This window comes from Rhynchophorus ferrugineus, unplaced genomic scaffold, assembly GCF_030347505.1.
Source record: "Rhynchophorus ferrugineus isolate W39M unplaced genomic scaffold, kcgeb_rfMv2 rfM6, whole genome shotgun sequence".
Taxonomy (NCBI): domain Eukaryota; kingdom Metazoa; phylum Arthropoda; class Insecta; order Coleoptera; family Curculionidae; genus Rhynchophorus; species Rhynchophorus ferrugineus.
Genome location: NW_027472585.1, coordinates 31,514,425 through 31,531,174, shown reverse-complemented (window position 1 = coordinate 31,531,174; position 16,750 = coordinate 31,514,425). Strand labels below are relative to the sequence as shown.

At 32.9% G+C, this 16,750-nt stretch overlaps 1 protein-coding gene across 3 annotated transcripts in view; it reads left to right on the top strand.

Moving 5' to 3' along the window:
• Cbl (E3 ubiquitin-protein ligase CBL) overlaps nt 1-15,589 on the top strand; it is an 84,982-nt gene extending 69,393 nt beyond the window's left edge. Inside the window, exons 3-7 of one of the 3 annotated variants that reach the window (XM_076406924.1) lie at nt 7,173-7,442; nt 7,810-8,032; nt 8,712-8,879; nt 10,466-10,540; nt 12,217-15,589. In XM_076406924.1, coding sequence (XP_076263039.1) covers nt 7,173-7,442; nt 7,810-8,032; nt 8,712-8,879; nt 10,466-10,540; nt 12,217-12,927 — 1,447 coding nt within the window. In that variant the 3' untranslated portion in view covers nt 12,928-15,589. The remainder of the gene's footprint in view (nt 1-7,172; nt 7,443-7,809; nt 8,033-8,711; nt 8,880-10,465; nt 10,541-12,216) is intronic. The other 2 variants (XM_076406926.1, XM_076406927.1) reach the window with 2 other exon arrangements.
• Nucleotides 15,590-16,750: the final 1,161 nt, after the last annotated feature.

The window sequence follows — 16,750 nt, the reverse complement described above, 5'->3', positions numbered from 1 at the left end:
TTCAGAAATGAAAAAAACATCCTTGGACCAATTCTATGGTTTTTCTGTCACAATCACTTTTCCGCACTGCAAGCCAGAAAGGCAAGACGAAAAAAAAGTAGCTTACGTGATAATTTCGTTCAGCTTGAGCAGATTATATCTATGATTTCTTGTTACTAATTGTCAAATATAAATTAGTTCCTAAGGCACTCCTGTTCTAATTTATTTCAACTAAATGCGTTTTAGCCAAACTCGAAATGTGTTTCATTTGTTTTAGAATGAAAGCTTTTTATGAAAGGCCCCATAAAGCTGGTGAGTAATAACCAACATCTCAATCTCAATCCTATAGATTTAGAGTATTTTTTTTAGAAGCAAGGAACCTAACTTTGATTTTAGTTCGATATCGTATTAAACTTTATCGAAAGTCAAATTTATTGAATCCTATTTAAAAACATAACTTATAAATTTATTTTATTACCCCCATCAGCTATTAATTAAAGGAACAAGGACTATTGCTAATAACAAACAACGCACGTACAGTAGAACGTTTGCAATAAATCTAAATAAGGCGATCTTTGTCGTAAGCGATTTTCATTTTAATAATTCCAGTTAAGTTTTTCTTATTGTTCCACCTGTCGATACTTTCACTCCTCTTTAAGGAACCGACCTTTGGCGGAGCTGCATTGGCCGATTGCTCGATGCGACGAATCATTCTTACGAAACCAGCAACGATGTATTGTTTTTTAATACGTTTTGAATCAGGCGCACCTTGGGCGTTTTTTTCTTCTCGTGCAGTCCTGGTCATCGTTCCAAATTTGACCCCGTTGCAATTGGATTGGACATGATGAATTAAACGAGATTTATAATATATAATTTGCTTCACTTTCAAATGCCAGTGTATTCGAAATAGGTTATAAGTTTCAGTTTAAATTCGTCATCATCATTTTATGTTCGATTGACTATTCAAGACAAATTTACCTAAACAATTCATTGGGCATTGAGCAATACTTTGGCTGAAGTTTTGAATTTCTGAAAGTTGCATGGCACATGGCTTACAATTATTCCTTCGAATAAAGACATGAAGGGATTGTTTTTTTGGGATGCAAAATAATTGATAATACAACAACTCAAACATATCCAGATTATTGTTGTAACCTTTTGGACTAGTGAATATAACAATCAATCAGAAAAAAATCTGGATTACACACAGTTTAAGAAATCAATCACGAATTCAGTTTAATAACATTATCAACTCCATTATATTTTAACTGGAATAGGATATTGCAACTTTGAATATTGCTTCTCATAATAAATCATTTGTTAAATTACCTTTATTTTTCACTTTTTTTATACTGTAACGTACACAAACTCAGTACAGTTTACATTTCCCATAGTGCTATCGAAACAAAATTTACAAAATACATGATTACCAGAAAGTGACACTGCCTCCATTACAATAGTTCGTAAACACAGGACAGATTATATCACTAGACTTAAGCTTTGCAATATCTTTCTTTTTTTTTAGTTTGTAGTAATACATAACTTTTTTCCTATCATATTTGTTGTATTGGTTGACATTAACAGGTGAATTGAAAAGCCGGCCTGACACATAGATGGCGTTACTAGAATTAAATCCATATGTTTTTTAGTTAGCCCTAACCCTCAAAAGATACGTGTATAAATTTGAAAGCTGTCGGATCATTTGTTTGTGAAGTATAGCATTTTTAGTGAAATAACTTTTGCTATTGTGAAAAAAATTGATAAAAAATACAGTTGAACCAAAAACATTTAAAAAATCAACAAAATGATTTTGAATTACCGTAAATTGAAATTGAATGAAATAGCAGACACTCTAAAGATATCAACTGAACCTGTACATCATATCATTCACGAATATTTGGGTATGAGAAAGCTCTGTACAAAGTGGGTACCGCGCGAGCTCTTTGGCCAAAAACAACTACGAGTTGATGATTCGGGGCAGTGTTTGAAGATGATCAAGTTTAATGAACCCAATTTTTTTTCGTCGATATGTGACAATGAATGAAACATGACTCCATCATTTCACTCCAAAGTCCAATCGACAGTTATCCGAGTGGACTCGACACGATGAACTCGCTCCAATGCGTGGGAAAATGCAACAATCGGCTGGCAAGGTTATGGTGTCTGTATTTTGCGATACGCATGGAATAATTTTCATTGACTACCTTGAAAAAGGAAGGACCATCAATAGCGACTATTACATAACGTTATTGGACCATTTGAAGGACGAAATCGCCGAAAAACGGCCGCATTTGAAGAAAAAGAAAGAGCTGCTTCATTAAGACAATGCACCGTGTCACAAGTCACTGAAAACGATGGCAAAAATCCATGAATTGGGCTTCGAATTGCTTCCTCATCCACCGTATTCTCCAGATCTGACCACCAGCGACTTTCCTGTTCTCAGATCTCAAAAGAATGCTAGCTGGGAAAACATTTTCATCGAATGAAGAGGTGATCGCCGAAACTGAAGTCTATTTTGAAGCAAAGGACAAATAGTACTATAAAAATAATATCGAAAAATTGGAGGGCCGCAATAATTAGTGTATCACCCTTGAAGGGAAATATGTTGAATAAAGAAATTTATTTTGTCAAAAAAATCTGTTTTGCTTTTGTAGGCCGGGGACTTTTCAATTGACCTGTTAAGCTATACTAATAAAAGGATTGTATTATCTGTTAATCGAATTTTATTGTTTTTTAATTTTGGACATCTGAATGTAAATACCCTTTATTCTACTTAAAACCAAATGACATAAATATGGATTATTACTAGCATTCATGAATCTTGCTGATCACCTTCAAGATGGGATATCGTCATGACCCTAACCCCCTTTGTGGAGGGCGCGTGACAGTAGGATATAAATTAGTAGGTTACTGTTGGTTGTTTAGTCGCTTAGTTTTGTGATGGACAAATATGCCTCTCACATATTTGTAAGCTTAATATTAAACTCATCATATTGTCACATATTAACAGAAATGCCTTAACAGTGACTATGATGAAAATGATTATATTTGGCTGTAAATCATTCAGACTCTGGGGCACTAAAGTCATCGGCGAATTTTTGCACATCGTTCGAAATTTTGAACCAGTTATACAACTAAGGCGTATTGCAGGGTGGGAACAAATGGCAGATAGATGGGGTCAAGTCTAGTGGATATCGTGAATCGCGCGAGTCATATCAGGTCAAACATCGCCATGCAGCAGTATGATTTGCCTATCGGCTTCTAGTAAATGACTTTTTCTGATCAAGTTTTTCGCTCAATTACCAAGGGTTCGTAAACACAGGAGAACCCTCTTTAAGTCCGCCCAGATCCATGGACATTTCACGTTTTTCACCATTCGTTACGATTTTAACCAAAAGGGTTCCGTTTTGTTGCCTTATGATACGTTGACCTAGTCTTATATTATTCAGTCAATACATGTGAAACCCACTTTCCAAGTTCTTGTGCAGGCCTTCTTTTTTATGCAAACTCTAAGAAATCGCGACTTCCTGTTACGTTTGCAATCAGTCTTCATCCACTATAGTTTACAGTTTCGCATTTTCAAATCTTTGAGACTGCCTAACTCATTGCAAGTCACAATATTAACATCATCATTTCTAAAGTATTTGTCCAATAATTACACTTTTTACAAGATACGATATCAATATCAAGAACACTACAAATTTACATTATTTCTTTGGCATTCGTGTGGAATACAATAAAATTACCACCTAATATTAAGTTTTAAAAAAAAATATGCAGAAGTTATATATCTAATATATCATTGAGGATTAAGAATGTTGTTCTGATACATTTTTACTGCTTTTCTATTTTTGTTTGCGTTCTACAAGCTACCCACTCTCCTAACATGTTCTTGACATTTTCTTTTGACATCAAGATTATATCAGGATTTCTATCCGGAATAAAAATATCACACAATGATCTATTACAATTATATGGTTTTAAGCTGATTCGATATACGTACTTCCTTGAAAGCAGTCTTATTCAATCGTTTGTTATTTATTAGTGTTACTTGTAGCAGCGCCGCCTGCATCCTCGAGCTCATTCAATATCTGGAGATTGATATCTTCAGTTCGCGCTATAATACGATCCGTCGGCTGAAACGAAATCGTATATTTAAATATATATAGTGGAGGATATGCGGCGACTATACACTGCGCTGCGTGGAAGTCCATATCCTGTTTTTATCGATATTGAATGTTAATGAGACACTGGCGGAAATTATTCATAATTCCGCCTGTTCGAACAGAATACAATGGTCAGTAGTCTATCGGCTTAACATTTCACACGAGGTATTAACCTCTTAAGCCGGAATGTCTCGTCGAGCATTTATTTCACTTATTTTCGTATCGATAACGCGAACTATTTAACAGACCATTATAGTTCAGTCTCGTTACGATTACATAAATCATTCGCAGAACTGGCTACCACATTTCCTTTTCGTTAAGTTATTTCCAAAAATATCACAAAATACCTCATAAAAATTACAGTTACAATTAAAACTACTTGTCTGGCAAAGTTCTTATTCGTTTTCGTTTTTCTCACTTGTTATTCTTATTTTTGCTTCATATTTAAAATATAAGCTATTTAATATAAGATGAATAAATAAGTTTTGAAGAATTTACAAAAGATGAAGACTGGTCGCTATTTAAGAGGGTAGTCTAGTCTAGAAATAAAAAAAAATCAATTTTCAGTCAGATCAATTCAAAGCTTAAGGTTTTAGTGACACGGCATCTGAAAATGAAATGGTTCCGACGTTTTAAAAGTAACATTAGACAAAAACTCATATCAAACTCAAATGGAACTCGTTGAATCCTTGAGATAAATCATCTCGAGATAACGTTACCAACAATCATTGATGCATTTGAGCGGAGCATGCCAAAAGTCTTTCACCAAAGTAATATTGTAGCACAACAGCACCCGACTACATATTGCCAAAGTCATCTTTGGTAGAGAAACTGCATAAGCGCTAAAGGCTAAAGGGATTTCGTATCCCAGTTGCCGTATTGACTCGGCAATGGTTCTTCCTACTAGCGCTTGTTTCGGACTGATGGCGTTGCCGATCTGTATATTACTTCTTATCCAATAAATCTTGGATTGCTCAAAAGACGAGAATTTATCGACGGATGATTGAAGACAAAAGCCCTCAGCCGGCTTGGTTTAAAGGCGACAAGACAATCCACCTACTGTTGCGATAGTCGCGGGATCGAATCTTGCTGGGACATGGTCGTAAATTTACGTTTGCGATTGTTTAATATTTGTGGTTGTCCTAGGCAAGAGTGCAAAATCCGACAAGGAAAATGATCCCAGTCACGCCAGTAACCAGGCTGGGTAAGACCGGATGTCTTCTGGGATGATTTCTAAGTTGGTCACTCGCCAGTCGGTAGTCTTAATGTCGAGTCCACGTTAAACACTAGGTCCACTCCAGATAAACCCTCGGTGGTAAAAAGGTGACTTTAAAATATATAAAAAAAGCCCTCAAAATTAAATTTATATTATACACTGCAATTCCAAGTATTAAATATAATATAATACTTCTTCAGGCTTTGGTTATTACTTAGTTCACAAAATTATGGTGGATTTATTATTTAATATTTAAAATGTTCTTATAACAATCATTTCTCTTCGTAATTTTCGTTATTAATTGCTTAATGTATTTCTTTATCTTTTGATGTCATCGATATTATTTGTTTATTAATTCCACTTATACATATGTAAATATTAATTGATTTAATTATATAATAAAATAACTGCTTAACTTACTGAGTAAATATCTAACGCTAAAAAGAGAAAAATAAAATATTTTTAACAAAAAAATTGAACCGATTTCAAAAAGTAAATAAGGAACTCACGAAAATTAAAAAAAAAACAAAAACAAAGCAAATCTAATTTGTTGCTCAATAAAGATATTTTTATTACCAATATAACACTGATTAATTTAAAAAATTGAAAATTATGTATGTGTTAGGAAATTAATTCAAGCCCATCAAAGCAGTTCCATCATCCAGTTTTAAAGACTTATGTGATGCTGTTCATATCCTATCAATTTTGTTTGGATTTCGACGATTTAAAAGTGATGGTTTTGATGTCAATCGAGACCTAGAGAACCAAAAAAGACTATGAATTGCAGGACTTATTGGACGAGAACCCAGCTCTCAAACATTTTTTGAATAATTGATCAAGTGTTTCTAGATGTACCTGCGAGATGGGAATGATACAAAAGGAGGGAAAATGACATATGAATTTACTGAAAGTGCGCTTTCATTGCTAGCCGAGCAAAACCAGAAGAGATTTCTGTTGCGTAATGTAACTGGCAATGAACAGTAGATCTACTATGACAATCTTAGGTTAAAATTCATGAGCTAATTCAGGAGAGTCATTCATATCGATAGCGAGGTGGAATATTCATGGTCATATATTTTGTACATATGATAGGATTAGCAACAAGTAATGTATTACGAGCTGCTAAAACCGAATGAAACTGTTACTGCAAATGTCTACCGACGTCAATTAAATAAATTGAATTGCGATATTGTTGTAAAAAAAAGTAGCTGTAACTGGCTACAGATACAAAGTCATTCTTTTGCGCGATAATGTTTGGCCAGATGTTGCAAAAGTTGTGAAGGATAAAATGTTGCAGTTCACATGGGAAGTTAATAAAATGCAATAAAATAAAATGCTGCAAATAAAGATATCTTTATTTGCATCTGTAGGTAAATCCTTCTACTATGATAGAAAATGTTTTTATTAATATATATAGTACCAATTTTGTCAATAAATGCCTTTTTAAGGTGAAAAATTATCATAAAACGGCAAGCACGTAATGAATATTGTCATATAGTCTATCCAAAGTTGCAGTAAATAGTCATTATTTTATTTGCTTTAGAATGTTGTAATATATAAAAGTTAAAATAAACAATAAGTGAAAGTTAAATGCGACAATATTGCGAGGTTTTGACGTCTTAAATTGACATGGCTTGAATTCACTGCTGTTTTGGATAGACATATATTATATATGCACCTAAGTATATTTTGTTTTCTTTTATTTCTTAAATTTATTTTGATATACTTTGTAGGAAAAAGTGTCAAAGAATCACTAGATTAACCTATATATTTGTCCTTATACGATTATTAATTTGTAATATTTTTTCAAGGTTATTTCAACCGTGGACAACGTTGTTGCGCAATTGGCAAATACTGGCCGTTACGCATCCCGGATACGTAGCTTTCTTGACGTACGACGAAGTCAAGGCTCGGCTACTGCGATACATCAACAAGGCTGGTTCCTATGTATTCAGACTGTCATGCACGAGACTAGGACAATGGGCCATAGGCTACGTGACTCCAGAGGGTGAAATTCTACAAACGATACCACAGAACAAGAGTCTGATTCAGGCACTTCTGGATGGGTATCGAGAAGGATTGTAAGTATAAACGGATTAGTCCGCCTAGTAGGATACAGAAAAGATCTGCTATAACTAATGATATAATAATTTACAATAAAAAAATAATATCATTCTGAATATTTCTATATATGCTCTATATGTATGTATCATAACAGTTATTTTTATCCAGTCAACAATAATTTAATAAATTCAAGTTTCTCTCAATTATTTCCTAACATATCAGTTAATACTCTATATACTTATCTGTGTACAATTAATAATAAACATACTAATATATAATACTTTCTGGTTCTATTAAAATTATAAATTTGTGTTATATCTTTTTCAAAGTATTTATTCAAACTAACCGCTATGTTTTCTATTTTTACACAATACCATTTTTTAGTTACCTTTATCCAGATGGTAGATCAGTTAATCCCGATCTGTCATGGGCGGTACAACCGAGCCAGGAGGATCACATCGCAGTTACGCAGGAACAATACGAATTATATTGTGAAATGGGCAGTACGTTTCAACTGTGCAAAATTTGCGCAGAAAATGATAAGGATGTGAGGATAGAGCCTTGTGGTCATTTACTTTGTACACCGTGTTTGACTGCTTGGCAAGCGGTACGTATTTTTTACTATTTATTTTTAAACCAATATTTTTTATTCAAATATGCAATAAAACTGTAAGAATCGCTGGTAAACTATCATTAATAAAATTAGACCGTTTTGTTTCACTAACGACAATAAATGTTTAGTAATGTTTCCTAAGATACAGCAGAAGTATTTACTCTTTACCTAATGATACACATTTATTATTTATGTTGTTTTAGACACTATCAGTAATGTATCAACTATTTTGTTTTAATTATGAGTTAAATTCTACATAAGCTAGCAAAATCTTATTTTTGTAATAAGACATTCTCCAACTTTAATTTATTATAATACAATTTATAATTACTTAAAGCATTCATTTGATAATGCTGCCTCTGTAATTATATTTATTCAGCAACCTTCGTAAAAAATAGTATTCAAATACAAATACATATATCAAATATATAATCCATTAATAGTGTGCAAATATACCAGTCACCAACATATAATAAATTAAAATTAAGTATACTAAAATTAACATATTGAAAAATCTCTTAAATTTGGATTGATACTCATTGCTATTTAAAATATTGTTAGGTTCTGATGTTTTTTGGAAATATATATGTAACAAAACAATGTTTTATTTATATAAATTATAACGAGATTTGAAGACCTATTATTTTACCTTTGTTTTTGACTTATGTTTTAGGGATCTGAAGGCCAGGGTAGTCAAGGATGTCCATTTTGTAGAGCAGAAATCAAAGGAACTGAACAAATAGTAGTGGATCCGTTCGACCCAAAGAAATCCCACAACAAAAAAAATTGTCCTACCGCGTCGCAGAACGTAGCCAATTTGGAAGATGAGGAGGAATTCGAGGTACCGAAATCTGACGTTTATCATGCAAATAATTACTCGGAATGAACAGCTTTACTGTGCGAGTTCACGTTACACAACTCGCCAGTTGTGTAACCGGGAACCGAACCAAGCAACTCCACCCGAATATCTTCTCCTGTACTCGAATCCCTATTTATTCGTTCACACACACACACGTTCTTTGGCTGTGCTTTATTTTTTGTCTTTGTGAGTACTTTTAGTCGGACGTTCTCTTTTTGCACTTTTATTTTTGTATACGCTTAAAGCCGCCCGACTGGAACTACTTTCCTGATCGTTTACCTGTTATTATATCGTTCGCTTTGTCTTATGCATCCGCATTTTAATTTTAAACCATTTTATTTCACATATTATCATACCACCTGAGTATGATTACAATGATCGGCCATATGAAATCTGTACAATTAACCGTTTGGAACATTACTGCTATTATGAATTGATTACAAGAGGTGTAACTCAAATTAATGTATTATAATTGTATAAAACTTAAAAAAGTATTCCCGTAAGTATTATCTAAATCCGTATACATATACAATATTAATATCTCCTAGTACCACACGTATTTATTTGATAAATAATCCTTTTCATTTTTTTAATGCCAAATCTGTTCATGTAGTTCAAAAAAATGCAGAGTGTTTATTTTTAGATGTGCATGGGTATATTTACATGATAAGAGTGATTTGTGTTCTTATTTCGGATTTTATGTACATTTTAATCGACTGCTGAACGGTCTAGTTGTAAAGACAACGATTCTGATAAGCCTAAATCAGTTGCAGAAACAGAAAAGCCTGTTGTTAAGCCACATTACCACTAAAATAATCCAAATTAAACTCTAATTATCAAAGACTATCTACATTGCATATGGCGTTTTGGTAAAACAAATATTGATAATTTTTATGTGAATATACAGTTAATATTCATAATAATATTTCAGTAGTTAAATAGAAAAATGGCAAGAAACTGTATATATGCAGTTGATTTTAATCTACTAGTAAAATCTGAATGTACAAAATAAATACATCTTACTCTAGTACATTTAAGGGCAGTTACAGAATTCAAATATATACAAAATTAAATTAAATTCAACTATAAGAATGTCTCATCCGGCCCTAATAGAAAAATTGGGGATTAACTTGACTAATTGTCAGCTAACATCAAGTTACAATTTGAATCCTGTAATTTTACTGTTGTTTTTTTTTGTCTCCCCCTTTCAAACTCATTCATTCATTTATGTATTTTTTTCTTAATATACATTGAAATTCATATTTTTGTTTTATTTTTAGTTATTTGTTTGTCTCTCGTCTCGATTCGTTTGTTCACCTCACCGTTTCATATTCTTGTAACGTAATGCGTGCGAACAAGCTGTTATTTAGGGCGATTATGTTTGTGTCTTGTGCCTTGGTTTTATGTTGTGCTTTAAAAAAATAACGACTGGCAGAGGTAAGTGAGACGACGCTTTTGCATGTCTATTTGTTGTCTTGTTTCTGTTACCTGTTATGTGATGGGCTATATTTTATATATATATGGAGAGGAATATATAGCATCCGGTGTACATATTAGAACTGTTTTAGGATCCTGGTGAATTATGGAACTGTGCTGGAAGCAGCTTACACGCGCTGGCACTGAACCCTCGTGCTGATATATCTGTAAGTATTGAAGATATAAATATATAAAATATATTACTTTAACGTAAAAGTGAGGAGGTCAAACCCAGTATATTGTAATAACATGAAGGGTAACATGAAACAAATCAAAAACGAAGTGCTGCTGCTTAGTTGTACATGCCTAGTCAATGAGAAGACTTATTGAAATTTAGATCATTGTACTTTTTTATATATTAAATGCATGACATAACTTGTACAGATTTTTCAGAAAAATTATTTTGAATAGAAAAATAAAACAATAACGAAGGTAATCTTAGAGATTGTAAATTGTTTCACCGTTTAATCAGTTTCCAGGAATTCATAATGAAGCACCCTCTTCAAACCTATTGTATCTGAAGTGAATATCCTGTTTTAACGACAATGTACTAGGTTTTTATAGCTTTTATATCCCCGTAAACGACATATAGTTCAAAATCCCGTGAACGCCAGAAGACAGTATCCGTAGCATTACGCATTGATTCCTTTTACAATTTTTCTTTAACTTGGAAGGATTTTGTATCGAATCTGATATATTATGTAAGTCACATAGGCTTTTCGATGTTCTGAAACCTTCCTACAAACCGTTCTTACAAAACCACAAAAATCCAAGAAAACTTATTTCCATTTTAAATATATCTTTCAACTTGAATAACTAATCTGTAAAAATTAAGTCATACATCTAATATATATGCGAATAAATATTGCTTATAAATTAGAAACAATTATATTTCAGCTTAGAGTAGTTTTGTATTGTTCATTAAATTAAATAAAGAAAAATTAGTAATCACCATAATTTCATCACATTGAATGAAAGGATACAGTTGCAGCATGTAAATAGTGATAGTGGCCATTTTAAAATATATTTTAATTTTACAATAATTTATGCCAAATTAATTTTATCATATGCCCATATTTCAATTAATTAGGGAAGTATATGATGACCAACCTTTCCAAATAGGTTTTATATACTTTCAGTGTATAATTAATCAATTAATTAAATACTAATTCCAAATATAATACCTGAGTATTTTCAGTTTTGATTGAAATCAATACTACTTAGGTGTTCTGTGTAGTATGTGTTAATAAGAACTATAATAATTCTCTCTTAAGTTTAAATATTTGTATACTATGAAATATTCTTTACTATTAAACTGAGAATAAAATTATTTTGGTTTTATCGTTCCTGTAAATATAAAAGCAATTCTAACAATCAAAGAATGTATCTCAATTGATTACCTGGTCAGTGGTCAAGTTCAACTTTCATGTTAGAAGAGTTCCTTATTAATTTTTTTAAGGTTGTGTACTATCCATTTACATACAGTATTAAATATATCATCTGTTTATAGATTCGTGTATTCAGTCATAATATCAATACGAAAATTTTCTTTCAACTTATCTCATTTTTTGTGCAAATTAATATATATAACTCAATATCGAAATGATATAAAATGGATAGAAAAATTACAGTACAATACAAGAACGCTATCTATGTGTGAACGTTAATTTTTTTATACCAACCCTAGCAAATACAAATTAATTCTAGTAAACGTTATTAATTTTGTATCATACGCTAGATAATAAACTTGGAGATTAAATATTGTTCAGTTAACTATTTTAATGACCTTATCAATTGTTGGGGTAACATATCGTATCCATACTAATTTTGTTGTTATTTTAAGCAGTCAGCCAGTCCGATGATTTCACCCGGAAGCAGTCCTCGGTTCATGCGCAGGAACCTACCGGGCACCGTGGTCGTACCGACGAACGCGCCGCCGCCCCTGCCACCGCGCAAGAGTTCGCCCACTCACGAGTTCCCCCCGGTCCCCACCACCTCCAACATCCTGCGCAACGGCAACAGCAATACAAGTACGGGCCTATGCGAAGCACAATCACAGTCTGTGACCAATCTGAGTCACACGATCGAAATTCCGCCGTTACCGAAGAGCAGCTCGATGTTGGAGATGCACCGCACCCCCGAGCCGGAGCAGCCGGTGGAACTGAGCGCCCCCGAAACCATCGTCGGACTGGTAACCTCCAATAGTGATAATCATGTGATCGACACGAGTAAAACTCAAACCAGGCACCTGAGCTGTCCGAGCAACAGGACCGCGCCTAAAACCGTACCGCCCAAATCAAACACCAGTCCGAACATAGGCAAGCCCAGTTACGCCAACGTAGACGTAGAACTGCCACCGAAATACAAGAAGAAGATCAACCCGCTAGAGAGGGAGACGAATGTCTCGTACGAGAACCTCAACATGGACTATATAAAGAAATTAGTCGGTGAAGGTTACTCGAGGGACTCGGTCATCAAGGCGTTGGGTATTACCAGAAACAATGTGGATATGGCTTGCGATATTCTACACGAGTTCGGCACTAAACTAGGATAGCGGAACGGCACGTTGACCTAGTAACGCCCGTGCTGTTCTCCAGAGCGATTCATAGGTTACTTGTTCATATTCTAACAGCATAGTTTTTTACGTAAACACGCATTTGTACGTATAAGAAGCATCGGAAGAATCGTAACTTTTTGTCATTATCACATATTTTATTTCTATTCAAATGCCATATTTTCACTTAATGCAATATAATTGATAATGCACGAAAAATTATCTTCATCGCTTGTTTTTTATATCTAAACTAAATCTTTCTTAAGTAGGAACATTTGCAATTGTATACATATATGAAGATAAAGATCAAAAGAAGAAAATATGGAAACGAACTTGAATCTCTGTAACAAGTTATTCAAATATTTCGGAATGACTAGTGCTTTTCGAGAATCAATAAAACATTTTAAAAGTTATGTATGTAATCAAAAATGAGGTATATTACTGAATCCATATCAAACATGTGAAAGATTTGATCAGCTGGTTGTATATCATTCATTTTAAAATTATTTTACTTCACCCGTGAAAAGATTTCGATATTTATTGAAATGTAATGCAAATATAAATGTTTCTTCTGTTTCCTAAGTTCATCACAATGTTGTACTAAGTTTATTAATAATCTATCATCCATGATAATATAGCCTATTTAATTTCTACATTATATTATAGATGGGGTTACGTATGTCCGGTAGGTTTCATGTCGTTTAAAACAATGATAATCATTCTTATTTGTCTGTTCAATGCGTACAAATGAGCAGTTAGTTTTTTAATTTGGAAAATCCCCACAGAGCTGTTGAGAATAAGACACAGGTAACCTTGTACGTCATCACCACATTATTCCTACATACCTTATAGGGACGAAGATTCCGTTCCAAAGGTAAATTCAAAAATTTACTACCAAAAAAAAATTATAAAATGTCAATGTTAAAAGTAAATTTTTAAATTCGTTATGTATCCAAGCCTAATCTTATGTGAGAAATTTAATACAGGTATGAGGGATGATTTGTATGCGAGAGAAAAGTTACTGATAGTTCTAAATGGTGGCATCGTTTAAAGGGTCTGCCTTTATAGTCACTTTTTAAATAGTGCCATCATCTTATATTGTAGGCAATTTTCATAATTAAAGCATCAGATAGAATTATTCATTGATGAATGTAAACTATTAAAGATATTAAAACTACTAATGTAAAAAAATCATACCACTATAGTGCACGCGGGGTTGTCTCCAAAGCAGGTATTATAATAGAGATTGTGTTAGTTTCCTTCGGAGATATGGAATTTCAGTCTAAAGTTTGTTCTACTTGATAATCTATTATTTTTAATCAACCTCATACAGAGCTTTGACCAGTACTCTTCTATACTTTGATATGAGAGATGTATTCAACATGGACATTGGTAGCATGATAACTGAGCACTACTCCCCATTTAGATGTCTGGTTTTGAGTATTTTTATATAAATCTCTCTTCTCTATGATAATATATCTAAATTGTAAGACAATCACAATTTTTGAATTCAGGGCATGATGCAATAGATTTATATATAGTACAATGAACTGGATTAGCTTTTATGTAAAGATATATTCCTGATATATTTGAAGAACAGGATGCATTTTAGTTTTCATAAGACATCAGGAACCCTTTCAAAGAAATAAAGACTCTTAAATAGAGAAGTTTTTATAACGCTGAAATAGAAATAGCTCTAGTAGAAATCTCAGTGTAGTACCGCTTTGGGGTATAAACCTAAGGACAGTAATTCAATTACTAAGTCGCTTAAATAAGATAGAAATGCTATTTGAAATTGTTGGTCTGAAGAGTCTCATATTTGTGATGAATTTAGTAACGCTGGAGAGAGTAATTCTATCGATGCATCATTTATTTTTTACTTGTTTAAGCAGTAGCTTATATGTAGTGAGAAAAAAGTATAGAAAATTTTAAACCTTGAAGGTTATTTTTGCATCGGAAAGATTAAGTATTAAATAGTTATGGATTAATTCATTCTAATATTTTGATAGGGTATATCAAGGAATAGGCAATATTTTGGTATGCTTTAAGAAAGTACTTTTACATATCTATTTTTAGACTTCGTTTTCCTTAAAGCTGTGTGTTGTCTTGAGGTTTCGTGATTTCCGTTGTATTTGAGTTATTTGTATTTACGGTAGATGTATATATATCGCGCGTAAACAGTGGTAAACTAACTAGTATTTTCCGTTCATAATATTCGGAACGCCAGACATCCTTTCCGGAGGACGTTTCGCGCCGAGACTCACGAGTAGCACAAAATTTAGCTGCAAACTAGCTATCCTATGCAAAAAACATAAGTCTGATAATATCACTAATGATAGTACAATATAACTGAATGTTTAGCATACAAATTACTTTAATTTTATAGACGCTGGGACTGAAGATAAAGCAACAAAACCAACAGCCAAAAAATAAAGAACTATTCCTAAACGATATTTTTGTTCGACTTTTTTTGTTATGTATGTGTTGTTAGCACGAAATCCAGACTGTCGATTTACGAAATGTATATTATTTTTTCCTCAGGAACTGACAACCAAAGTTTGTATATAAATAAACTATTTAATTTTTCTTTTGTATTTGTGTAAATAAATACTTTGCATCAGTAATATATTTAATAATAATAATAAATTCGGTCACCTAATTACAACGTCTTTTTATTTATTAATTTTTAAACCTATCAGGCTTAAAAGTCTGACTTAAAAATGAGTTTAGTTGAGTTGTTATGAGCTAGTAAAGAAACATAGCTAACTCAATTATAAATAAACTAGCGACCCGCCCCGGCTTCGCACGGGTGCAATGCTGATACTAAATTAAATACACTACAGAAAAAATATGAACGTTGTATATAAAAACATAGCGGCCCGCTCCGACTTTGCACGGGCATAAAATATATATGCCTATGTCACTCAATGAAAACATGATTAAAATCGATCCAGTATTTTTGGTTCATTCATTACTGCCCTTGGCCTGCACGCATTAAATTTGGAGTAAAACAATTCCTCTTCCCCTATACTTACTATGAAGATTTCCTGCTATCTTTGGAATATCTAAATTCATACAATTTTTATTACATTACACATTTTTAAACGCAAATTTTAAATTTGTAATATCTCCGAAAATATTTGTTTAATTTACATGCTGTAAGGAACCATATTGATCTATATTAATTGCACACTGTATTTAAGGTACTTAATTCGATAAGGATTAATGCCGTATTGCTTAAAATAGCTTCGTAAATAAGCCATTTTCTCACGTAAAAAGTAAACAATAAAAATGGTTAATGTGGGTTATCCCTAAAAGATAAACATATACCATCGCGGACTTTTTTGTAGACCTTTTTATGGTGTACAATACTGTAGTACATTAATTTGATCTAACTCGTAGGGTTAGGCAGCGTTTTTGCTAATTGCTAAATAAGCCTAAAAAAATAGGTTAATTTACGACATCACGTTAGAAACCTCTAAAATTAGCAATGTTGCCTTAGTATATTATGCATGTATTATACATATAAACCTTCCTCTTGAATCACTCTATCTATTGAAAAAAACCGCATCAAAATCCGTTGCGTAGTTTTAAAGATTTAAGCGCACATAGGGATATAGGGACAGAAAAGGCGACTTTGTTTTATACTATGTAGTGATATTGATTTCCTGTACAGCATTTTTACCTATTTATCTGTATATAGCAAAACTGTTCGTAATAAATCTATGCTGGGGTTAGAATATCTAGGCGATTTTTTCAGTTTCCTCTCTGTTGTTGTTATCTCATATGTACATTACGCGAGTGAATCTGCTCGCAAGCAAGT